The sequence below is a fragment of the Primulina huaijiensis genome, chromosome 7 (genome assembly GCF_012295235.1).
Source record: "Primulina huaijiensis isolate GDHJ02 chromosome 7, ASM1229523v2, whole genome shotgun sequence".
Taxonomy (NCBI): domain Eukaryota; kingdom Viridiplantae; phylum Streptophyta; class Magnoliopsida; order Lamiales; family Gesneriaceae; genus Primulina; species Primulina huaijiensis.
Window position 1 is genome coordinate 260,058 of NC_133312.1, and position 24,044 is coordinate 284,101.

The 24,044-nt window shown below is 35.8% G+C and overlaps 6 protein-coding genes across 19 annotated transcripts in view; 3 read left to right on the forward strand and 3 right to left on the reverse strand.

Annotated features, from left to right (window-relative positions):
• Positions 1–2,870, reverse strand: part of LOC140980396 (flavonoid 3',5'-methyltransferase-like) — a 47,811-nt gene extending 44,941 nt beyond the window's left edge. The window contains exon 1 of the mRNA XM_073446195.1: positions 2,866–2,870. The gene's annotated coding sequence lies outside the window, so the exon portion shown is untranslated. The remainder of the gene's footprint in view (positions 1–2,865) is intronic.
• On the reverse strand, positions 56–2,951 carry LOC140980395 (protection of telomeres protein 1b-like). 4 transcript variants are annotated; one of them, XR_012175939.1, is made up of 11 exons: positions 2,704–2,950; positions 2,492–2,628; positions 2,227–2,413; positions 1,761–1,828; positions 1,575–1,663; positions 1,134–1,415; positions 971–1,044; positions 774–832; positions 629–666; positions 476–539; positions 323–376 (listed from the first exon to the last, which is right to left on the reverse strand). XR_012175939.1 is itself a non-coding variant. In XM_073446192.1 (10 exons), exons 1-10 carry the CDS (start codon positions 2,831–2,833, stop codon positions 191–193), a joined length of 1,365 nt encoding a protein of 454 aa, XP_073302293.1. In that variant the 5' UTR covers positions 2,834–2,944; the 3' UTR covers positions 56–190. The 4 variants fall into 4 exon arrangements, 3 of the variants coding, with proteins under 3 accessions (XP_073302293.1, XP_073302294.1, XP_073302295.1); XM_073446192.1 differs by lacking the exon at positions 629–666 and having other exon boundaries at positions 56–376; positions 476–628; positions 2,704–2,944; XM_073446193.1 differs by lacking the exon at positions 629–666 and having other exon boundaries at positions 56–376; positions 476–628; positions 2,492–2,555; positions 2,695–2,828.
• A 224-nt stretch (positions 2,952–3,175) lies between these two features.
• Positions 3,176–6,557, reverse strand: LOC140980394 (two-component response regulator ORR26-like). 4 transcript variants are annotated; one of them, XM_073446187.1, is made up of 5 exons: positions 6,232–6,557; positions 4,942–5,094; positions 4,412–4,768; positions 4,232–4,305; positions 3,176–4,110 (listed from the first exon to the last, which is right to left on the reverse strand). In XM_073446187.1, the coding sequence occupies exons 1-5, from the start codon at positions 6,362–6,364 to the stop codon at positions 3,268–3,270; spliced, it is 1,560 nt and encodes a 519-aa protein (XP_073302288.1). In that variant the 5' UTR covers positions 6,365–6,557; the 3' UTR covers positions 3,176–3,267. The 4 variants fall into 4 exon arrangements, with proteins under 4 accessions (XP_073302288.1, XP_073302287.1, XP_073302289.1 ...); XM_073446186.1 differs by having other exon boundaries at positions 3,177–4,110; positions 4,232–4,308; XM_073446188.1 differs by having other exon boundaries at positions 3,177–4,110; positions 4,232–4,308; positions 6,160–6,368.
• Positions 6,558–11,314: 4,757 nt separating this feature from the next.
• On the forward strand, positions 11,315–13,723 carry LOC140981349 (trans-Golgi network-localized SYP41-interacting protein 1-like). 5 transcript variants are annotated; one of them, XR_012176070.1, is made up of 4 exons: positions 11,315–11,481; positions 11,678–12,515; positions 12,649–13,078; positions 13,194–13,723. XR_012176070.1 is itself a non-coding variant. In XM_073447722.1 (3 exons), the coding sequence occupies exons 2-3, from the start codon at positions 12,137–12,139 to the stop codon at positions 12,897–12,899; spliced, it is 630 nt and encodes a 209-aa protein (XP_073303823.1). In that variant the 5' UTR covers positions 11,315–11,481; positions 11,678–12,136; the 3' UTR covers positions 12,900–13,723. The 5 variants fall into 5 exon arrangements, 3 of the variants coding, with proteins under 3 accessions (XP_073303823.1, XP_073303825.1, XP_073303824.1); XR_012176069.1 differs by having other exon boundaries at positions 12,649–13,062; XM_073447722.1 differs by having other exon boundaries at positions 12,649–13,723.
• Positions 13,724–14,179: 456 nt separating this feature from the next.
• On the forward strand, positions 14,180–17,246 carry LOC140981073 (D-cysteine desulfhydrase 2, mitochondrial). Of its 4 annotated transcripts, XM_073447326.1 has the most exons (8): positions 14,190–14,361; positions 14,770–15,090; positions 15,477–15,519; positions 15,611–15,955; positions 16,138–16,267; positions 16,402–16,581; positions 16,661–16,887; positions 17,099–17,246. In XM_073447326.1, exons 1-8 carry the CDS (start codon positions 14,332–14,334, stop codon positions 17,113–17,115), a joined length of 1,293 nt encoding a protein of 430 aa, XP_073303427.1. In that variant the 5' UTR covers positions 14,190–14,331; the 3' UTR covers positions 17,116–17,246. The 4 variants fall into 4 exon arrangements, with proteins under 4 accessions (XP_073303429.1, XP_073303428.1, XP_073303427.1 ...); XM_073447328.1 differs by lacking the exon at positions 17,099–17,246 and having other exon boundaries at positions 14,180–14,361; positions 14,829–15,090; positions 16,661–17,038; XM_073447327.1 differs by lacking the exon at positions 17,099–17,246 and having other exon boundaries at positions 14,189–14,361; positions 15,626–15,955; positions 16,661–17,038.
• A 1,541-nt stretch (positions 17,247–18,787) lies between these two features.
• Positions 18,788–23,898, forward strand: LOC140980373 (putative multidrug resistance protein). Its single transcript, XM_073446154.1, has 7 exons — positions 18,788–19,568; positions 19,682–19,736; positions 19,886–20,070; positions 20,162–20,619; positions 20,739–21,279; positions 21,360–23,293; positions 23,422–23,898. The coding sequence occupies exons 1-7, from the start codon at positions 19,377–19,379 to the stop codon at positions 23,792–23,794; spliced, it is 3,738 nt and encodes a 1,245-aa protein (XP_073302255.1). The 5' UTR covers positions 18,788–19,376; the 3' UTR covers positions 23,795–23,898.
• Positions 23,899–24,044: the final 146 nt, after the last annotated feature.

The following is a 24,044-nucleotide window of genomic DNA, read 5'->3' on the forward strand; positions in this document are numbered from 1 at the left end:
TGGTAACAATTTTGAATGACTGATAAATTTCCCATTTAGTTTTTGACATAGAACATATGCAAGTATTTGTATTATAAATAAATCTTTCTGGTTAGCGTGGAACAAAATTAGTTCGCACAACAGACATTACATGTGCACTATACACTGCTGCAAATATATACAAAACACAGCAAATCTAATTTAGAAAAAGCTACGCGGCAAATGCGGTTTTACATATGTGAAACTGCTTGCTTGGACCCGAAGAATTGAAACCTATACAACATTGCACCCATGGTGGATTCTTTGAAGACTTCTCCCCATATTCGTCTACTCCAAGCAACTTTTTCATCTTATCAGAAACCGCATAATCTTCTAGGTCTCCTCCAAAAAGAAAAACCTATAAGATAATCAAAGTAAAGTCAATTATTTTTTCTAAAATGATTTTAACTACTCCCCTTCAATTAATATCAAATTTATAGAAAATATCTTATCTTACCGCGTCTTCGTGGGACAAATAAGCATGTATCCTTGCAGTTGGATCCTCTAAAGTAAGTCTTAGCCTATAAAGTCCTTCTGGTGTTAGAAAATCTTTGGCCCGTGAAGGATAAGTAGCTACTACACGTACGATACATTTAAATCCACCACAAACCTGTAAGAGGAGAGAAAGACTTTGTAATCTCACATGTTCTGAGGCCCAAAAAAGAACCAGTTTCATGTGCAATCGAATGAATCCAATCAAGTGATGATAAAACTTTTAAAGAAATCTCAATACAAAAGTGTTGAGTAAAATATACCAGGGGAGAACAGAGAAGATCCAATAGCGTAGTGAAATCAGCGTCCTCGTTACCCACCACTGAAATTACAAAATGCAGAAATGTAAATAAACTGGAATTCCAGTAGAATCATTACACTCTTTTCGCATGCCATTACGATGTTGCAAAAACTTTCTTTACGCTGAAAAACTGAAAATGGGCAACTACAGATAAATTACCAGTTAAAACATCGTGTCCAGGAATCACAGCAGAAGGAATCCGACCTTGTTCGGATAATCTATCATGACCGACCCTAGCAAACATAAATTGTGATCGATGAAAATTTCACCTACATAACTCTCAACTCATTTGGGGCAAAAGAAACCAAGCAAAGGTGGATACCTTAATCTATCTTTGACACTGTTGTCCTGCTCTGACAATAGTCGAAATTTGGTTTCCAAAGTAAATATTCCCTTCCACAACCCAGATTCAGTTTTACACATTAGATTGCGCAGCCTTACCCACTTATCTCCGTGTTGAAAATGAAAACCGAATGACTCATATTTTTCATCTACTAGAACTCTCAATATGGTCCCAACACGAGGAAACTCGTGCAGAACATGTCGAGGCAAGGAGACTGGCTCAATATGAAGTGGTAGTGAGTTCCACTCGTCATCTGCAATCCTACAACGAAGTCCATTCAGAGAGGGGGTTTTGGTCATCAGAAGATAAAATTCCTACATCACATATACTCAACATTTTAAAAGCTATTATGATCGTGTCAAGACAGCAAGAGAACAAAAGCTATTATCATTGTGTCAAGACTGCAAAAGAATAACATACTCGGTACTCAAGCTTATAGGGGGAGCATCAGTCCCATCCCATACAAAAAGCATCCAGTTGCCATCAGATACTTCAGAAACATGGAGAACCTTCACTCAAATGAACATCTCAATTTAATAATAGTTCGCCAAAGTGAATATATTAAACACGCTAAATTGTGAAGCACGACATAGATAACATGAATACCTTACACACTAGATCGAAAAAGTCCATTGTATTTATGTCTGCCAACCGCAATGCATAATTGCTAACGCCTGCATAGATAAATTGCAACTTTGGAGGTGACCGGAAAAAATAAATCATAAGCTCAAGGAAGTCACAGCTTATCATAGCATTTTGTAACCAACATCCAGAAGAGTGTCGTTCACCAAGTGTTGAAGAAGATCAAAATTATTATGCATTTTAACAACATCCGAAAAAATGTACATGTTTTATATTTCAATGTGGAAATTGACAGAAGTTTTATTTAAGTCTCTGTATCTCACAATGAATTCACAATTAAAAGACGTTTTTTCCTCATTTGTCTGTACATAATGTGGATGATTGATCTTAGTGCTCAATTTCCAAACTTATGTGAAGACAAATAATGAATCAGACAGGAGTAATAACAAGTAAAAGCACAATGGTGGAGCTTAAAGTAGAGATGATTAACCCGCATCAAATCTGGTCGTAGATGACCAAAGCCGCAAGTCGCGAACAAATTTTTCAGCGCTTTGCAGGCTACGAATTCCTGGAGAAAGTTGATACGGTGTACAGTCAGGAACATCTCGGCCATCGAAGAGAGCAAAATAGCTAGTTTTAAAGAAAGAAGCACAAGGACTCTGGTTATGGATGCCAATCTGCAAAAAAAAAAAAAAATTAAAATTAAAAGCGGCAATTATTATGGCACCAGCAGAAAAGAAAAGGAAAACTCGTACCCGGACATCGCGGAGAAGAATGATGTCCAGATGACCACGTGGATGAGGCAAACCATCGATGGTCCTGTTGAAAAAATTTACGGTCAACTCGCGATCGGTGCCAGAATCGTCTATGATCTTGAGAATGACACAGTAATCTGCGAGAAAATAGTAGAAGAAGTATATGAACAAGCAGTAACTAGGGTTTAGTAGGACTCACATACATTACATACCAGGGCCTCTGCTCTTATGTGGAACGCCGGCCTCAACCACAATACCCAGCATATCAACCGTTTTCTTCAAATGATGCGGCGTTTCAGCCACCGTCACCCAGTTCCCAGCCCCAAGTCGCCGTCGATTCATCTCTGAGGCTCACGATAAACTAAAGTGAAAAAGAAAAAGGCAGCCTAGTGTTTTATATATACATGAATCCAAAATTGTGATTTTTAACGAATAAACTTAGTTATTATTCAATTAACAGTTAGGAAGCTTTTGGAGTCCATAGTTTTATATCATTGATTGATTGATAGCACATTAAACCTAAGAATTGATGATATGTTTCTTCTACTACAAGAATTAAATATGTTATTATGTAAATATATTAATTTCTTAGGATCAAAGGATTAGAAAATTATTTAAGTGACATTTGGGAACCTATCTTCACCAAAAAATGCTTGCTTGTAGTGCTTTTGTGTTGATTCAACCAAAAGTATGGAAATATTCTTTTTTTTTTTTTCCCATTCAATACACACACCCCCAACAAACGTAACATTACATTCCTAATCATTAGTTTAGGATTATGCAATATACAGACCTCGGCCTATTACAGGGTGTTCCAGAGTGTCACTCCCGTACTCGTATTCGACATCCAATGAACCATACAAATGTGGTGAAACATCATAAATGAGTTCTTGATCACTGTGACCGAAAGATTCTGCATTCCCAAGTTCCTTGGAATAACCATGGATTAACTCATCCCACAACCTGAAAGCCGTCGATCCGGTTTCAAGAATCAAATTTCTTTGGTGACATTCTGTGTTACCAAATGGGTTCTGTCCCGTGTCGTGGCTCTTGATGTTCAATGTAGAACATGCAATCGATCTCTCGGGTTGAACAGAAAACAAGGCATCTATACTTTCAACTTTTGTGACTTCTCCAGTGCCTCGACCTCTGCTCTCGCTATGATCTTCTCTTGGTATACGATTATGATTGAAAATGCTTTCTAAAGAATCCACTTGAATCGGAGACATCATGTGATCAAACCCTTTCTCTGGCTGCAATTGTGGATTATGTTCTTGTTTGAATTGAAGCGACGCGTATTGGACTTGGATCTTGTGTTCAGATTTTACGTCAGAATCACAACTAATCCTCGAGGGAGCGCTTTTCATAGAATCTTTGATGTCTCCAAAGAGAGAATACTCGCAATCTGCCACTGGCATTGAAAGAATCCCTTTCCCGTTTATATCACAGAATTTGGCATCAGTGTTCGGCGTCAGATTCTTGTGTTTTTGAGTATTTGAGTTTTCAAGACAAACATTTTCAGTAGGGCCTTTTGAAGTGATAGCTGAGTTTTTCACCCCACCAAACGTGATTTTCAGCTCATTTTCTTTCTGTAACCGGCTCAAGTAGAGCCTGTACTTCTGTAAAGCATATCAACAAAATTTCAGAGGATTTACAAAACCCTTAAAATTTTTCTTCTTTATCCGACGAAGATTTAACTGCAGATTTTTAAAATTACCACCATCCCTTTCTCACGTTTACCTGCAAGTGGCTAGCTACGTTTTCTCTCGTTAACCATGGCACTCCCATCAAGTCGAGTATTTTCTTTGGGCCAACTTCTGTCACACAGTTCAACATTCGAACATTTGAATTGATTCACAAAAAATTGATGGAAAAAGACTTTATTTTACAGATGAGAAACAAGAATGATCGTAAACTTACTGCTAAGTCCAATCTGATTCACTGCTGTCACAAACTTCTGATGAAGATCAACGGTCCAAAGGACCCTTACTTTCTTCACGGATAAAGGGTCATCACTTGCTCTTCCATCGTGCTTGTTATCAACATCTTTTCTTTTCTTTCCTGAAATCAGATCTCCACCAAACAAGTAGACATCATCAGATTGCTCAGTTACACTTTCGTGCCCTTCAATATCTCTCACCTCATGCATCCGTTTCCTCAAAACATGCTGCCATATGTTTCTAAGCTCTTTCATCCTTATTGGCTTCAGAAGATAATCACAGGCGCCATGTTGAACCCCCTTCATCACCCTGCTTGTTTCTCCATCAACGGACATCACTGTGTATGATCATAGATTAAGTCTTGTTAAAATGTAAAATCCATGAGCTCGAACTTTGGAGAAAAGTAGTAACGAGCCAATCTCTCACTTCTGATACCAACGTATCAAAAAATTGGACAAAATAGAAAGACTTTACTGATTTGTAAGCATTAATAGGAGATAAGTAGCCTACTTATGACAGGAAGATCCATCTCCAGGCCAACGTGCTCCAGAAGCTTGAAACCATCCATGTCAGGCATGTTGACATCACTGATTACGATGTCAAAACCGTTCTTTCTTTCTCGTAGCAGGTCCAGAGCCTCTCTGGCTAAGTTACAAGTCATCACTGAAACTCCAAAAAAAGAACAAGAAATTGGAGAAGGGTCAGAAGAAGTATTGGAGATTTTCGCAATCAAGGAGAAACGGCTGCCAAGTACAACGTAGATACGATTAAACCCAAAGCCTTCTGGAAAGGTCTCAACCACGCAGAATATGAGCAGGAAAAGGGTAGTATGCGAACTCCAAATAAAGTTTGTTAAATATCAGGGACAGGTAGGATTATTCTGGACAAGTTCAACCATGGCAACTAAAGCTCTTGTTGAACTAGGATTTAATGTCTGAGTAGTACCTTCGTAGTTTACTCTCTTCCCAACTCATAGATAATGAAAATCTACCCCAACGGCCCAACCCAACACATGTAGCATGATTTGAAATCTCAAACAGAATCAAACATATTCCTCTCAAAAGTAGCAAACCTTACAGTTCAAGATGCCAAATTAAATTTGAAACGAGTCATCAAAGTTCTAACTGCATATTTTAAAGGGGTGATGATTTTGAAGGAGAATAGATTCCCATTACATAAAAAATAAACAGTGAAATGAAAGGAAAATTTGGGACTATTACAGTTTCCACCTCTAGTTGATTTTGTAGAGTTTCTATAGAAAATTAACCTGGATGACAATCAAATCAACAAAGCTTGAGTTTCGAATTTAAAGGCTTCTTCATTCCTTGACTGCAGTTGATTAGGAATATTCATACTGTAGAAAATATTACACGAACTTTAGTGCATGGTACTCACGCTCAAACGGTTTTTTTAAATAAAAATTATGTATAATTTTTCAAGATCCAACAAGATGTCACCTTCCCTAATCTAAAATCCAATAATGCAACGAGTATATAGTCTGAACTTTGAATTCTCAGCAGCAAATACACTAACAATTTTTTATCACCTGGCTACACTCGGAAAACTCAACTCATTCACCTCCACCTTTCCAACAGAGAGCAGCTTTCAAAACAATTCGACCCACAACTTTTTTTTATAGTAGAACGGAGGAAAATAGTAAACAACAATCCCAACATATAATCAAAAGCAACATCTGATGCATCACAGCCAAAAAGAAACAATTTTTACCAACAAAATAATTCCCCCAAAACGTTCAACACAAACAGAAAAGAGCAATTGCGTATCTGCATGAGAAGAAACCTTCATAACTGCACTTTTTAAGCATCTTTTCAAGAATCTTCAACCAAGTGGGATCATCGTCCACAACAAGAACCCGAAGACCCGCGGGAAAACTATCAGGCTTCGGCGAAGAGAATCCATTTAAATCCATCATTAAATTTGGGATATTGATTTTGAGACAAAAGACTGATCAGTACTGAAACCACGCACAAGGTGTGTATCCGTTTGTAAACACAATAATGGATGTATTAAATGCGTAGATTGGATTTTTTAAGGGAAGAAAGAAGCGAACAAAGAATATATGGCGCCGGCTAGAGTTAACGGTCTATGAGCACACCGCACTTTGCTTTTCTACTTTGGATTGACCATTCATGCTTGCACAACATTTTATATTTCCAACCATAAAAATTAATTTATTCTTTTTATGATTTTGTATTTCAAACAAAATTTCGTATTTCAGATTACATTAATAATTAAATTTTATTGATAGACAAACAGCCAGTTTTCTTTTAAATTAGAAAAGCAGTTGCAATTAGATTAACATAACATGACAATCAATAATTAGCATCGATGCACGCTCACGCATGTTTGTACAATATTTTTTAATAATTCATTTGATTTATATTTAAATAAAGATCAAAATATAATTATAAGAAATAACGAGAGACTACAATACAATTTTGATATATGAATTAAATTAAAAAAATAAATAGATAAAATAAAGGAATTAAAAAAAATCCAAGTAGAAATTGAACATACAACTTAATGCCTAAAAAACAAAAACTATATTCGCTGAACTACATGTGGTTTACGTTAAAAAATTTAACATTTTATTAATATATATATAATTACTAAAACTGACCATGACATCAAAAATTAGTTGTTTTAAATGTCTCAAACTTAATAATATAGTATAGATAACATAAAATATCGCAAGACAATTCTAGTATGCTCCACACAATAATGTCTTTCTTTTTTTAGGTCTATTTTTTTTTTTTTTTTTGGTATGGTTTCAATTATTTTACTTGAAAATCTAATATTAGTTGCTTATGATTTCATGACAACAATTAAAATTATTCAAGACTTTGACCAATAATTTGTTGAGCACTTTTAGCAATTCCTTGCTTTTTCTATCCCACTTGTGGACAGACGCTAAATAATCCTTATGATAGATTTATTATAAATAAATAATTAATTAACTTGCAAAAAAGCTCAATCATTCACTCTAAAGATGATTTCTTTTCTGTTTAATTCCAATAAAGCCCCTTTTAGTGTACTTGGTGTGATTAATATTGCATAAATATACTTTAGTGTACCATTAAATTTACAAATATTTTACGACATAGGACAACACGTATGTCCCTAGCTAGTTGTCTTCATGTTGGAGTGTGAATATCACCTCTCCAACATGATACAAATTTAATTCTATTTTTAATAAATAAATTTATTTAAATTATACTCCCTCGTCTCATATGTATGGAGTCTGTCTATTTGTGTTTTAACAAAAAAAAAAAATCAAATTTCAGAAAGGAGAAAAAAAAAATTCCATTTTACCTTTATTTATTTAGCTAGTGATTTAATTAATAAACGAATATAAAAAATAAATCTAAATATAGACACTGAACTATAGATTTGAGACGATCCATGCAAAGCCATATTCTATATTAAAAAATGATGACTAATTCATGATCGGGTAGCACTAAATCCTCTCTGAATTGGAAACATGGTGATTTCACTTTGCTACATTGTGGCATATTATATATGACTCAATGGAACACCAAGTACAAGTGTCGATCAGCTGTGGTTCATTGAGGATTGAAATATATATTGCTATTTTTTTTCTTTACATTCTTCAAAAATCATGTCCATGAATCGACTAATATCGCCAATACGAACCATAATCTCTAAGATTTAAGATCTGTAATTTTAATTTTATATATAAATTTTTATGGGTTTTGAAAATCAAGAATGATCTATTTTCATTCCTATAAATAATGGCTCAAATCCCTCCTCACTTTTGTTTCGAGATTAATTATTTAATGCCTAGCTTTTGCAAGTTGGGGGTAGAAATTGGATTTTTAAAGAAAATGGCTGAAAAAAGGGGTTGTGCCCACTAATATGTTCCCTTTTGGCGAAGAAAAAATATAATTTTGATAGAGATAAGACTCTTGGCATAAACTCCTCTCGCTAGCAAAATCTCAAGTTGTATTTGGATAGAGAGATTTTAAACGAAATAATTTCGAAAAATTCCACTTACCTTAATGTTTAAATATACGGATACGATATTTCTCACATATTATTTTTATTTATTTTCATAATAATTTGAAATCAAATAATCTATCTATATAATTAATTGATCTTTCGTTTGGATTTATCACACACTGACTTATAAATAACATGTATATATGTTTATTTTGATATAAGATGATTTAGACTATTATTAATTTTTTACGATCTTTAATTTATTGAAAAATATCACAATAAAATGTTTTCTCCACCTTTCCGAAATATAATTACAATTTTCCAAAAGTCGAATGCTCCTTTTCATTTGTTTATTGAAAAGCAAGAATTTCACCAAAATCTTGTTATTCTCTACTCAAAAGTACGTGCTGATTAACTTTTCAATTAACGACATTGAAGATGCCTTTAATTTATATCCTTATAATTTTTTAGAGTAAATCTAAGCGATAGACGTGGCTTATAAATTACATGCTCATAAAGTAAAATCGTTATAAAATAATAATTTGAGGGCAACAACTTGTGTGAGACGGTCTTACGCGTCGTATTTTGTGAGACAAATCTCTTATTTGGGTCATCCATGAAAAAATATTACTTTTTATGCTAGAAGTATTACTTTTTATTGTGAATATCGGTAGGATCGATCCGTCTCACAGATAAAGATTCGTGAAACCGTCTCACAAGATACCTACTCTCCCTTTGAGACCATGAGATTTTATTAATTTAGATATATATAGATTAATTATTTATTATTTTAACGATATTCAAAAAATATAAATATAATTACATATAAAGTCATTATGTTTCACCCATGCATATATCATGTTAATTGTATTAATATATAAAACTTTCATTATACATATATATTTATAAAAACATAACTTTTTTATAATTAAATAATATTTATTATATTGGCTAATCAAATAAAATTCATCATATATGCATGGGTGTCGATTATGAGAAAATGTTCTCACTTGTCATTGAAGTATTGATTAAACAGTGATATAAAAGAAAAATCCATGAATGTTTTTGAATTATCAAATGAAATTAGATTATACCTCAAATATTATGTTTTCAATAAAATAACAAAAGTCACTATGAGGATTAAGATAATCCAACTATACTCTTTATTATGTGTTGATGAATATTCCCAAGTGATTTTTCATAACAAGGTTTTAATGAGACAGTTAGCAAGAAGTAAGAGATGTCATGCTATTTTACTTCATTGGGTTTTTGTCTTATCATATTTTTCCTAGTAATGTTTTAATGAGATGCATCCATCGTCAATAATGTTGGAATTATTTTGTGGGCTCACATAATTTAATTAATTGTACATGAACAATCTATCTAATAAAGAACCCAATAAAGTGATCTAATTAATTATGAGTTTCAAAATTATTAAATAAATTGGTATGGTCCACCTTATGTGTAAAAACCCAGCCCAATTAGGTCTTCTATGATGAGTTCAAGACTGCTAAGGTTATATAAGGTTATGGTCCTCAAGGCACAGAGAATATAACACAGAATACATATGCCACACGTATTTTAGATCTCTCTCCTTCTCCCATCAAAGGCAAGAATAAGATGGTCGATTCTCTGTTGTCTTGAAAGATCCATAACTCTGACGCTAGATCAATCAATGGATTCTGGTACGTGTTTACTGTTATTCATATTTTCTGATAATTCGACATGAATTCCTGACGTGTTGTGATATATGGATTTAATCACATGATTTAGAGATTTATTTTATTAAATCTCCAACAAGTGGTATCAGAGTCACGTTCATGTTGAATTATGAGAATTTTTGTTTATTGATAGATCGAAACAGAGAAGTATGTTTTATTCTCAGATCTGAGACGATTTTCTTGTCTGTAAATTTTTTGAATTCAGATCTGATTTTTAAAATTTTCTGAATTTGGATCTGAATAAATTCATGTTCTTTGGATCTAGTATTTTCGAATTCACTTCCAAAATTCAAATTTTTTTCGAAATAAAAAAATCGAAAAATCGGATTTTTCGCGTTTTGGAATATAGCCGCCGGATTTTGGGCCAATCGAACGTTTTCCTGCCACTTTCCCGCGGCGATTGTTTGGGCGTTTTCTTTCCCATATCCTGGCGCCCATATTGGTATCATCTATTGATCGAAAACCGCCGCGACACGATCGAATTTAGCAACTGAATCCTGGAAACTCTGACGGCGCGAATTCCGTCCATTTTTTTGAAGATTTCGATCGAATTTAGGCTGATTTGCGGTCTGAGTTGGTATGGCAGTGGTCAGCCGTGGTAAGGCGACGACTGGTCATGGTCGCCATCGACTGGTTTGGCCGGAGGTGGCGGCCGCGGCGGTTTTGTGAGTTGGGGTTAGGGTTTCGCGATTTGGGGATTTTTGGTTTAATTTTGGTTTCCAATTTTGAACCAGATTTTGAAATCCAGAATTTTGACAATTTATTAAATTTTGACTTCCGCAATCTTATTTGTGAAATTAAATTAGACCTTTTCAAAATTTAATTGCGTGAAATAAAATCAATATGGAATTATTCATTATTTTATCGTATTTGTTTATTTCGATAAAATATTTGTGGATGAATAATTATAAGGTACAAATATTTTATTTCTTGCATATTTGGTCTTATGCTTTATTTGGCCCAATTAAAGTAAATTAAATTTTCTTGTGAAATTTTTAAGTTAAATTGATATCTTGTATCTCAAACTTGGTGTTAAATTTAAATTTCATGTTTATAAGGTGATTTTGAGATATGTAGATATTGTTAAAGTTTAAAATAAATTGTGTTTCAATTTATGCGAAAAATAGTCGGCCCAAACGAATACTATTTTTTGGCCAAATTTCAGACACAATAGATGAACAATCTTCAATGGCTTCAGAAATTGGAGGTGCTGTCAAACTTGTTAGAAGAATGTTTCACAAAACAAATTGAGAGCCTGAAAGACATTGAAATTCTTCTAAATGAAATGAGGGATATTTTCAAGGAAATGGATCCAGAAGTGCTGCAAGGCTGTTGTTCAATCATGGAAGTACGATAGTTGTTTGAATGTGCATATTGCTTTATGGTTACTCTTTTTCAGTGTGCTATGCAATTCTATATGCTCTTACTGAATTTTACCCTAAATGTAGAAATACTTGTTAATGTTAATCGTCTAACTTATTTCCTCCCAGCTCATGCATTTTCTCATCTGATGGTCTCTCAGTATTTTCCTCAATTTTTTTTAGGAAACTTATTCTATTTCGACCGAATCGTCCAGCTCAGATGGTGCTTTGAATATGAGTAAGTTGTTGAATGACGAGATAAATGCAGCAGATTGATAGAATATCACGTATCTTATTGAGAAGATGATTGAAAGATTTAGTCTTAAAGACAAGATACTAGCCGATAAAGTAAAAAACCTCTCTTCGTGTATGGATGAATCCATTGCAGTGCTGTTGAATGGATTACACATAACAAAATGTGGAATAATTAGTTCAACAGAGTACATAAAATCTCTAAAACAACAAGTGAAGGAGATGGAGGCAGATAAGGAAAGGAAGGAGGATATTATAGCATTGTTGGAAAATTGATATAAGAAATCTATCGTCTTCTTGTACTGACGCCGTTCAGGAAGTGAATTTAATGTGCAGAAAAATCTATCAAATCTGATTTCTATCCTCAAATTTGTAAAGTTTGATGATAAAATGTCCATAGATTTGGGAAAATTCGGTGGTGATGCCTCTGCAGGAATTGCCAGTGACCATATGAAGACAGCCGAAATGTTGTCGCATGCTTCTAGACACAGTCAAGATCTAGGTGATCTTTTCCTGGATGTCATAAATAAGTTGACGAGTGTGACCGAGGATATGCAGAAGAACTTGCAAGAATCCAAGTTAAGCTGTGATGAAGTCATGGAAGAAAGATATCTTTACAGAGATAAAATATACATGCTGGAGACGGATATAGAACCACATCAAAACTCATGTGATGAAATGAAGCTTAAGCTAGATGATTATAAGGAAAAGGAGGATAACTTGAGGAAAAGAGAGACAGAACTTTCTACTTCATTATCCAGATTTCAAGGTGCTTCATCCTCGATTATGAGAAAACATTAGCTTACGGTCATTTTCTGCAATTAACTGCTTATTNTTTTTTTTTTTTTTTTTTTTTTTTTTTTTTTTTTTGTTTTTTTCTCTGCTATCATGTTTTCTTTCAGAATTAGAAGACTGTCCCTTATCAGTGGCTCAGATAAAATCCATTTTACATAAGATGAATGGGATTGTAGTCCCTAATGTTGCATTTGAATTTGGAAACAATGAGCTGGATGGTTCAGCTAATGTAACAAAGCTTTTCTACGTTATAGATAGTTTTGATGTACCTATGAAGCAAGTAAACTCCCTGTCATTGGAAAAGGAAGAACTCTACAGTCAACCATTGAAAACCGGAATCTTGAAATTAAATTTATGAAAAGTAAATTGAAGATTACGTGATATACGAGAAATTAGCGGAAGAGTAGATGGATGAGATTGAATCAGGTTTGCATAATATTATGATGAATCTCGGGGGTGATGATTTGATGGACAACAAAGTAGCTGGAGCAAGATGCCTGCTGCACATGCTTGATAAACTTGTACAAGAGATCGCAAGTTCTGTTTGATGTTTAGTTATTTCTTGCTAACATAATCTGATCGTGCTATTTTACTCATCAACTTATAAACAGTTTAGTGAATTGGTGTATGATAGTTGTTTCTAAACTTTCAGGGAGCTCGTGGTACGAGTAACACCATTCCTCTTGTTCCATCTGCTGCTCATGCAAGGACTACAAGAAAGGGTTCAAGTGATCATCTTGCTATCAATATCGATGCTGAGTCTGAACAGTATAATGAGTCCGATGAAGACAAAGGTGAATAAATGTCTAAGAAGTTTTATACATTTTAAGGCACCTGCGGACTAACATTAAGCATGGCTTTGCAGGTCACATTTTCAAGTCCCTGAATACATCTGGTCTAATTCCGAGACCATGGAGAATAACAGCAGATCGAATCGATGGATTTTGGTAATGATACAACTAGAAAAGATGATGCATTTAATTTTTTGAAAAGCACTGACCATGTGAAGCATAGATACTAGGAACGTTGTATCGTAGGAATATACTGTGACATTCGAAAGTAGCTAAAATTTCATAGATCCCATGTGATTATCCATTGATGTGTTCATTTTTGGTTTATATTTAACTCTTTTATTTGACCTCTTTACTCATGTACTTGTCTCATCATTATAATGCCTATTGGTTGTTGGTTCATGATATCTGCGATTGGGTCTTGTTTCCTATTGCCTTTTCTTTCTTACATATTTTGTAACAACTCATGTGTAGAGCCAGCTCATCTACAAGGACTATTTTAGCTTATACAAATGATAGTCAGAACGTGCAAATCACATATCCGGCTACAATAAGTCGAAATTTTATTTAGGAAGGATAATTTCATTATACCTTTTTTCTGGTAGGTTTTTGAACTTTTATAATAAATATGTCATTTTATTCAAAATTTAATCAATCAAATGAAAAATGTTATTATTTTATTCAACCTACTCAAATATTTTAATAATCATAATATTATATATTTATAAAATCCTATCAAGTTTTATAAATGTTACCAAGCGGACCTTTCAATTATTTTATACATGTTACCAAAAAAACGTGCCTATTCTTACTTTATGTTAAAAACACCAAGGGGCGGGGTGGGGCTGGCCCTTTTTTTTTTTAAAAAAAATATATATATTTTCCTGCAAGGCACCGTGATTAGAAACTACGGTCCCTCTTATCTTTAGAGAAAGTCCGAAGCCCGGCTTTTCAGTCTTCATACACAGCGTTCGCTTGATTGATGTTCGGACTCCAAGTATGAGAATTCAGATGCTGCCTAGATATCCTGTAAGTCCTGTTGTTAATCTTCTTTGTATAAATATTAGAATTGGTTATGTAAAGCATTTTCTTTTTCTTTTTCTTTTGTTTTGTTTTTGTTTTTAAGTTATAATTATTGGTCGATGGGATCTTTCTTGAAGAGTTTTATCCTAAACATTTTAAATTTTCTTTTGCAATTTACGGTGCCTTAGTTGTTAGAGTTAAATGGTGAAAGATAAGTATTTGTATTTAGAAAAATAAATGCGAGATTCACTCTCACTCTCCCATGTGAGAGTATCTACGGATTTCATTTGTAATTTTTGTTCTTTAACAAGCCGAGTCTATTGTTAAATTTTAGCAATCAGCACGTACTTGTCTATTTTATATACTGAGTAGTTTTGAGGATAATCTCAATCAAATTTGGCACCTTTGATTCAGGGTGTTTTCTCGAAGCATAATCTGGGTAATGACGAGTTTGTATCGAAATTGCTTGACAGAAGGTGGGCCTTAAGCTGCCCAGACACGAAAATCAACCAAGTAATGACTTTGTATCGAAAGGAAGGTGGATTATGTGGGAACAATTCTTTCAAGAACATCAACAATCCTTGTCTTGGTGAAGGGATGATGCGAAAGAGTCACCCTTTTTCATCATTTTATGTTGTGAGAGACGACTTGTTACATCCATTGGTGAATGGTAACAAGGCCAGGAAATTAGACGCAATACTTCCAGTCCTTGAAGATAATGCTGCAACTGATGTGGTGAGATCACGATCTTTTGAAGTTTCATGTGGCTCTCTTAATCTCTTTCTGCCTTAAGTTGTGAATTTTGGTTATAAATCTTGCTGGCATGGCCTATGTATCTGTAAATTTTAATGTTTTGATAATCTTAAACGGCAACAAAAGTGTATCAAAAAAAAAAAAAAAAAAACAGCAACAAAAGTAATGTGGCTTTTTTGGGCACTCACATTGACTCAATGACAATTTTCGCTTTCCATTTGTTTCCTCGTTTTGCTGCAGACTACTGTTTATGAAATAATCATTTGATGACTTGAGTATTTTGCTGGTAATAAACTAAAAACACCCGAAAAAGTCAGTTTCTTAAAATACTTGTAAAAATTGGATAATGCCAGAATGGATTCTTTTAGGTCACCTGTGGCGGTTGCCAAAGTGCGCACACAGCAGCTGTAGGTATGTCCCATGCTTTTATTTTTAAGTCCTTTGCTGTTTTTCTGGAACCATATATGACACTGTCGTAACCTTTTGTTTCATTAACATGCAGCTGTTTCATGTGCAGAGAGAGGATTAAAATCTCACTTGTTACTCAGAGGAGAAGAACCTGAAATTCTAACGGGCTACAATCTGGTTTCTAAATTGTATGGAAATGTTGTTTATGTTCCAAGATCTATGTACGCCAAGAGAGAAGAAATGCTAACAAGGCATGCCGAGTTGGTTCTTGGCTGTAATGGCTCTACTTATTGGCTCAGGGATTTTCTTGAGGATCTCTCCTTATATCATCTGGCGAGTAATTACAAGTCCTCAGAAGAAGATGCTGTTGAATGTCATGAAAAAACAAGGAAAGTTGTTATTATCAATGAAGGCGCAGGAGATGCCATAGCATTGCTTGGTATCCAATTGTTTTTTGGAGCAATTATTGATTTTTTTTTTCTTTTAAGAAATGAGCATATCTTTCAGGTTGATTTAAAAATTTCCCCTAGTTGCGTGCACAAAAGTTTTACTTGTCCTCTAGTGCATTCTTATTTTATCAGATGCTTTGCTGAGATGTCATTAAAACGTTGTTCCTTATAGGCCTTGTACGTTTGGTTCGGTACTTGTCCCAGGACCATTTGTTTGGAAAAAAGCAAGCTCTAAAAATTGTTGTAGATGCTGGCAGCGGGACTACAGCTATTGGTTTGGGTCTTGGCGTTTTATGTTTAGGGTGATTAATCCACCTTATTTTTTAATACCATTTAAGTTATATCTTTATCCGAATTATGTTGATTTTTTACTCAAATTTGTTGAGAACAAGCAGTATATCGAGATTCTTTTTTGGTTGCCATTTTTGAGAACCAGGCTTCCATGGGAGATTATTGCCATAATGCTGGCTGATGATATTGAGGGATACAGAAAAATGGAGCGAAACTTGATATCTGAATTTTTTGCATGCTTTACGTCTTACCTTGGTGACTACCCCCCCGGAAGTGGAGTAGATTTTGTAATCGTAAACTGGGTGGAACGGAGCTTACCAAGAAAGTAAACGAGTCTTTCTTTCAGTAATTCTAGTCCCCAAAATATGGCTCCAAATGACAACACACTTGTGGCGTCCTTGCAGGTTTGGCAAGATATTAGAAGGGGAAGTTCAAAAATGCCAAAGAATAGCACAGCAAACCGGTATTCTTGTAGATCCTATATATACTCTATCGGCTTGGGATCTTGCTACACAACTTTCTGAGAACGGGGAAGACGATGCAAAAGTGGTAATGCTTCACACTGGAGGGACGTTGGGAATGTTTGGAGTGGCTCAGCGGTGCAAGTCTCACTTTAAAATGCCAGATAAAGGTGACAATATTACAAGTCCAAACTTTTGAAGCCACGACCTTTCCCGAAACGAATTTATCACATTCCAAGATTTGTAATTATTTCTGCCTGAGTAAAGACGGACCAAGTCTTACAGCATTGAATTTTATATACAAACTTTCGATCGCTCATAGATATTTACTCAATAAGGATGGTCCTTAACACATTTTATCTGTGTTTTGTTTTTTGTCAGGTAAAGGAATTGTGTAATAGGGCGAACTGAGACTGTCTAAATTTATATTAAAGTGAAAAGACTTTAGCACATTATAGATTATTTTTTTCAACAAATTTGTGATGGTGTACCTGTAACTGGACAGTTCTAATAAGAAGGGTGAAACCGTTTTCAAATGAGATGTATTCGAGTGGTCAGTCTAAAATTTTATCAACGGCAGCAAAACTTTTATCAACGGTGTGATTTGGAGGGACGACTCGAGAGCGGTGTTGGTGGCTGTTCAAGAGCAGTGTAGACTTGGGTCGCCCAGCTCTTCCTGACGGAAACAATTTAGGCTCTCTCGTGATATTCAATTTGGATCCAATGGATTCCCCTACGAATTTAAAATGTAAAAATATTTTCGGTTAGGTAGTACGCATCATGTTAATTAATTAACAGAAGTTCCTGCAGTCAGATTTTGTGGGGTTGATTGAATGCTTGTTTTATGCCTTCTTATTGTATGACGGGCCGTTTTCTTGAGACTACATTTATTTGGAAAAAAATGATCATTCTTGGAAGGTGCGTGGCTTTAATTTAATTTAATTTAATGCATTATGTTCTTCTTGTTTTGACATTTCGAATGGCTCATTCTTCAACATGTATGAGAGAGACCCCAAAAAATACACTCCAAAGGTTCGTGGAGTTGCATGACGTAAGAAAGGCAGCAAAAGCAATGGCGGGGATGAACGGAAAAGATACTTACGCCTAAAACACAAATTTTTTTATTTTTTTTTTAATAGAAAAACCCTCAAAATGGATAGAAACAAATTGTCAACATGACCACTCCTCAGGCTACATCGACACTCTATAAAGCCTTTCACCATCAAAGCTGGGAAGCCTTCAATTCAAGAAAAATCTGCGATGTAACCTATTCAAGATTACGGGCAAATATTATTATACATATTGTGGTGTTATGCATTTTGTTTGTTATTTACCAATGGCAAATTATATCGTATGTGGAAATGGATGAAAATTTGAAGAAGCATTAAGAGAACACTTTAAGAACTCCAAGTTCGTGGAGTGTATGCCTGTTGTGTTCGTGCCGGCTCTAGATGGTTGGAGACTGACCGAACCGGTCCCGATAATTTGCCGAGATCTCGCTGTCTCCGACTAATTCTGCCACCAGCTCTCAAGAAACTCGATCAGAATTACAACCAGACGTAAACTGGCAGCTAGCAAACAGTCAATAAAATAGCTTTAACTAGCTAGTTGAGCCCCAAGGCTCTGTCATCTCGTCAGCAGAGAGATTTCGAGGGTCACTGTGAGAGTTGAGTGCCATAATTATGGGAAGCCTGAATTTCTTTATCTTCCTGTTTTCGAATGATATTTCCCTTTTAGGTGTAGTGAGTTAGTGATTAGCATGTGGAAATATTTTAGTTAAAGCTTCGGTTTCCAAACACGTAATGAAATGGAAAATTTGCAGAAAACGAAGGAATCAAAGGGGAGCATGCCATTGGGTACGTCTCTCTGTCTTCTTGCGAAATAAGGCCCAATCGTGCCTGTTTGTCAATTAATTAATTAATAATAATATATTTCTAGGAATCGAATCATTTGCATCTTACAGTAATCCATTTGAAATTTTAATGAAATTTTTAAGCCCGTTCATTCTTGCATCTAGGAAACCACTTCTTGAGTTTTATATATGATTTCCATTTTCGTGTGTTAACGTTTTTGTTTCTTGCATTTGATCATAAACAAGTTCAAAACGAGAAGAGACAGGCGCTTACATCTACTACATGTTCCTTCTCGAATTCTTTTGTTTTTTGGATTCTTATTATCTTCGGGGTACAGCACAGCCGGCCAGTTTATTCCAAGTTAAACCATGTAAAGAACTCAGTTTTAGTGTCGGATGAAATTATATATATAAATTTCGAAGCATTTTTCTCGTGGGGCAGTTGCAGTGATGTGGCCGGCCATTTTAAGACAATTTCAAATGCTATTTTTTTTACTTTGATTCTCTTGTCACGAAGCTAGGCCAATGCGATATGATGTCTGCATATTAGGTGTAGCCTTGTCTGTGTACCAAGCCGTTTGCATAAAAAACGCACCTATCAAATATCCCATCGAAGACGAATTGCTCTAGGACAGAATCTGGAGCCATCCGATCGATTTAAAGAAACGAAGAAAGATATCAAGTAGGTATAATCGGAAACAAACAAAACTAGTTGAGCTTCGTGAAAAAGTTCAAATTGTTTTACATACCGTGGGACAAAAGGGAAGTAACAGAATCAGTCATAATTGGGATTCTTGTGGCTAACAAATGGAAAAAATGGGGAGGAAATGGGGGATTTTTCGGTTTGCTGATGATGTCGACAAGTTACTGATGTTTCTTGGCATTTTGGGTAGTATTGCAGAAGGTTTTGCTTCTCCCATTACCATGTATACGTTGAGTGGAGCGATAGATGAATTCGGGAAGGCTGATCGGGCTATTACTAATGGTGCGGTGAACAAGGTAACCATGTATAATACATTTCACCTTTTAATACAAGAATTTGGAATTACAGTTTAACTGAGATGTAGGAAAACAGCACAGTTTGAAACTTCTGCCATTTTTTTCCTTTGCAGTATGGGCTGAGGCTACTTTATGTTGCTATTGGGATCGGATTTGCTTGTTTTATCGGTATATTTGATCCTCCGCAAATGATAAATTGTCGGCAAAATATACTTCGGTTATATAGAAAGTTAGAAACCATCGTTGGCTTGAGGAACTAGCTAACTTTGGTGGTATTTGACTTGCTGTTATTTTTGTGTTGCAATCTATATTTGCAGAAGGACTTTGTTGGACAAAAACTGCTGAGAGGCAGACATCTCGAATAAGAATGGAATACCTGAAGTCGATACTTAGACAAGAAGTCGGTTTCTTTGACAACCAAGATGACTCTTTCTCCAGCTTCCAAGCTGTCTCAAATATCTCCACTGATGCGCATTCCATTCAAGACGTTATAGCTTCCAAGGTAACTATTCATTCAAACTTTGTTGTCTTCAGCTTTTTGGATCTTAAATTGTATATTACGAAATTTGAATCAGGATTTTCTTCTGCTGCAGATTCCCAACTCTCTAGCTCAACTCTGTTCACTCGTATTTGGTCTTTTAGTCGCATTCCTACTTTCTTGGCGACTGGCATTGGCTTCTGTTCCATTTGCTATTGGATTTATAGCCCCGGGGGTTGGATTCGGAAAGCTAATGATGAACACAGGAGTCCAGAGTAAGGATGCTTATGGGGTCGCAGGTGGAATTGTCGAACAAGCAATATCAAATATAAGAACTGTTTATTCTTACGTGGGAGAGCTAAAAACAGTTGAAAGGTTCAGCCATTCACTCCAGAAAAGCACTAATCTTGGAATAAAACAAGGATTAATAAAGGGTTTGATGATAGGTAGCATGGGAATGATTTTTGTGACTTGGGCATTTCAAGCTTGGGTTGGTGGCCTTTTAGTAACCGAAAAGGGCGAAAGTGGCGGCCATGTTTTTATAGCAGGCATTTGTATCATTCTTGGAGGACTGTAAGTCCTCTTTTTCTTGAATCTACGCATTAGATTATTTGAATCTATATATATACTCCTGATTTAGATTTTGCTTATATACTCTTGCAAGTTGATTCACGGTCTTGATATTTCATCAGGTCCTGTATGTCCTCTCTTCCTAATGTACCATTTATAGTAGAGGCATCGGCTGCTGCAAAGCGTATTTTTGAGATGATTGAACGTATTCCTCACATAGACTCTGAAAACGAGAATGGGAAAATTTTGGCTACTGTAAAGGGACAAATCGAGTTCAGAGAAGTTCATTTCAGCTATCCATCAAGAAAGGATGAACCGATCCTTCAAGGGCTAAATCTTAAGGTCAAACCTGGTAAAAAAGTTGGTCTTGTAGGTGGAAGTGGTTCTGGAAAATCGACAATTGTTTCTTTGATCGAACGGTTTTATGACCCCATAAAAGGAGATATTCTGCTTGATGGACACAGAATAAAAAGACTCCAAGTCCAATGGTTTAGATCTCAGATTGGATTGGTGAATCAAGATCCAATTCTGTTTGCCACATCCATTAAGCAAAATATACTATTTGGAAAGGAGGATGCTTCAATGGAACTGGTAATAAATGCTGCTAAATCAGCAAATGCTCACAACTTCATAGTCAAATTCCCAGATGGATACGACACTCAAGTAAGTTATTTCATATGCTGAAATCTGATTAGTAGGTTGTTTATTTCAACATAACATATCGTATTGTTTCGAAATTTCAGGTTGGTCAGCTAGGTGTTCAGTTATCAGGTGGTCAAAAGCAACGTATTGCTATAGCAAGAGCACTGCTCAGAGATCCAAGGATTCTTTTGCTTGATGAAGCTACTAGTGCTTTAGATGCACAATCTGAGAGCATGGTACAGGAAGCGATTGACCAAGCTTCACAAGGCAGGACAACGATTGCCATTGCCCACCGCCTTTCTACCATACGAAATGTTGATAAAATTATGGTACTGGAGTCGGGGAGGGTCGTTGAATCAGGTTCGCACGATGAGCTGATGCAAATGAATAGAGGAGAAGGTGGAATCTACAGTCAAATGGTGAGATTACAGAAATCTGTAGTGCTAAATGAGGCTAAAAAAACACCTCATAGGCATAGCCCTATATCGCCTCATTATATAAGATCTAGCTCGTTGAATAGTTCTGCTTCTGAATTCACACCACCACTGATGTTGAGTTTAGTTCCTTCTTCAATCCAGAATAGCCCGGCTTCCTCGTTTAGTTCCCATTTCGAAAGGGATGAAAAACCAGAGACTTCTTACCCTAATCCCTCACTATACAGATTACTAGAAATGAATGCACCAGAGTGGAAGAGGGCGTTTCTTGGCTCTATAGGAGCTGTTTTATTTGGGGCTGTTCAGCCAGTGAATGCATACTATATGGGCGCTCTTGTTTCCGCTTACTTCACTAACCAAAACTCAAAAATAAAGTCCGACACAAGATTCTACAGTATCATCTTTTTAAATATAGCTGTCGTCACCTTCTTTTCTAACCTGCTACAGCATTACAACTTTGGAATCATGGGAGAACGGTTAACCAAAAAGGTTCGCGAAAGGGTTTTGAAAAATATTCTAACTTTCGAGGTTGGCTGGTTCGATCGGGAAGAGAACACGAGTGCTGCCATCTGTTCTCGTCTCTCTACCGAAGCGAGCAGGGTTAGGTCTCTAGTTGGAGACAGGATATCATTACTGGTTCAGGTATTCACAAACGCTTTCCTATCTTTCGTTCTTGGACTAGTCATTGCCTGGAAAGTCGCCATAGTGATGATTGCAATACAACCTTTTATTATAGCCAGTTTTTATTACAAAACCGTTTTGATGGAACAAATGTCTGAAAATGCCAAAGATGCACAGAATTCAGGAAGCCAGCTGGCAAGTGAAGCAGTATTGAACCACAGAACTATAACCGCATTTTCATCTCAGAAAAGAATCATTGAACTATTCGAAGAAACGCTGAAAAACCCTCGAAAAGAAAGCACGAGACAGTCATGGATTTCTGGTTTAGGACTTTTTAGTTCCCAGTTCCTAGCCATAGGTGCTGTAGCTATGACATTTTGGTACGGTGGGACACTCATGAACAAGGGGTTACTTAGTGTAAAACAGCTCTTTCTAACTTTTTTTATCTTGATGAGTACCGGTAAAACGATAGCAGATGCAGGAACTATGACATCTGATCTGTTAAAAGGTAGTAGTGCTGTGAGATCAGTTTTCGCAACTCTAGACAGAAAAAGTGAGATTGAACCTGACAAAATTGAAGGTCTAGAAGCTACAAAAAATCTGAAAGGAACCATAGAACTTGACAGTGTTTACTTTCACTATCCATCAAGACCTGAACAGTTAATCTTTCATGGCCTTAGTCTCAAGATTGACGCAGGAAAAACAATGGCACTTGCTGGAGAGAGTGGCTCTGGAAAATCCACCGTGATTGGACTGATAGAAAGATTCTACGATCCCGTAAAAGGGACAATTCTAATAGATGAAAAAGATATCAAAAATTACAGTTTGAGAGACTTAAGATCAAGCATTGCATTAGTGAGTCAAGAACCGGCTCTTTTCGCGGGAACCGTACTAGAAAACATAGTTTATGGGAAAGAAAATGCCACAGAAACTGAAATCAGAGAAGCTGCTGCACTTGCTAACGCTGATGAATTCATATGGTATTTTTCAACCTCCATTTATCAGTCACATTCACACATATTTTATTCTAGTTGGTAAGATACTAATATGGGAAGTGATACGCATGAATCGGCACTCTAAATCATCCCTATCTCTCCCTCACGTGCAGTTCAATGAAGGATGGATACAAAACATTCTGTGGCGAACGAGGAGTTCAACTTTCGGGAGGACAGAAGCAAAGGATAGCACTTGCACGAGCAATCTTGAAGAATCCATCAATCTTGCTTTTAGACGAGGCGACAAGTGCACTGGACAGTTTGTCCGAGAATCTAGTGCAAGAAGCATTGGAGAAAATGATGGTGGGAAGAACTTGTGTGGTCATCGCGCATAGGTTATCGACTATACAAATGTCTGATTCCATTGCAGTGATCAAGAATGGTAGAATAGTGGAAGAAGGATCGCATTCTGAGCTACTTGCTCTTGGAGACAAAGGCTCATATTTTAACCTAGTCAAGTTGCAACAATATTGTTACACTCCTTAGAAGGGGTAGTAAGATGCGGCTTGCACATTGGCATTAACAGATATTCAAGTCACATCGAATCCATGCTTATGATAAACAAATCCCGTAATAAATACATATTATCTATATAACAGTTTCAGTAGGTTATATATTTTAAAAAGACGATATTAGAGAATATTACGAATATGAACATTCATCTCTCTAAGCGGGGTCGAGGGTCTAGAAAAGATTCTTGATTTTGGGATTCAAGGCAAAAGGAGAGGACAGAAAA

Coding starts and splice junctions, on each gene's coding strand:
- LOC140980395 (XM_073446192.1), bottom strand. CDS start 2,833: ATGAATCGACGGCGACTTGGGGCTGGGAACTGGGTGACGGTGGCTGAA. Junction 1,045..1,133: donor AGTGTCAAAGATAGATTAAG/GTATCCACCTTT, acceptor TATGTTTGCTAG/GGTCGGTCATGATAGATTAT. Junction 377..475: donor ATTTGTCCCACGAAGACGCG/GTAAGATAAGAT, acceptor ATTATCTTATAG/GTTTTTCTTTTTGGAGGAGA.
- LOC140980394 (XM_073446186.1), bottom strand. CDS start 6,364: ATGATGGATTTAAATGGATTCTCTTCGCCGAAGCCTGATAGTTTTCCC. Junction 4,769..4,941: donor GATGGATCTTCCTGTCATAA/GTAGGCTACTTA, acceptor GATCATACACAG/TGATGTCCGTTGATGGAGAA. Junction 4,111..4,231: donor ACGTAGCTAGCCACTTGCAG/GTAAACGTGAGA, acceptor TATGCTTTACAG/AAGTACAGGCTCTACTTGAG.
- LOC140981349 (XM_073447723.1), top strand. CDS start 12,137: ATGTCCATAGATTTGGGAAAATTCGGTGGTGATGCCTCTGCAGGAATT. Junction 12,516..12,648: donor TTCATTATCCAGATTTCAAG/GTGCTTCATCCT, acceptor GTTTTCTTTCAG/AATTAGAAGACTGTCCCTTA.
- LOC140981073 (XM_073447325.1), top strand. CDS start 14,332: ATGAGAATTCAGATGCTGCCTAGATATCCT. Junction 15,091..15,476: donor ATAATGCTGCAACTGATGTG/GTGAGATCACGA, acceptor GGATTCTTTTAG/GTCACCTGTGGCGGTTGCCA. Junction 16,582..16,660: donor GAACGGAGCTTACCAAGAAA/GTAAACGAGTCT, acceptor GCGTCCTTGCAG/GTTTGGCAAGATATTAGAAG.
- LOC140980373 (XM_073446154.1), top strand. CDS start 19,377: ATGGAAAAAATGGGGAGGAAATGGGGGATTTTTCGGTTTGCTGATGAT. Junction 19,737..19,885: donor CGGATTTGCTTGTTTTATCG/GTATATTTGATC, acceptor CTATATTTGCAG/AAGGACTTTGTTGGACAAAA. Junction 23,294..23,421: donor AACGCTGATGAATTCATATG/GTATTTTTCAAC, acceptor CCTCACGTGCAG/TTCAATGAAGGATGGATACA.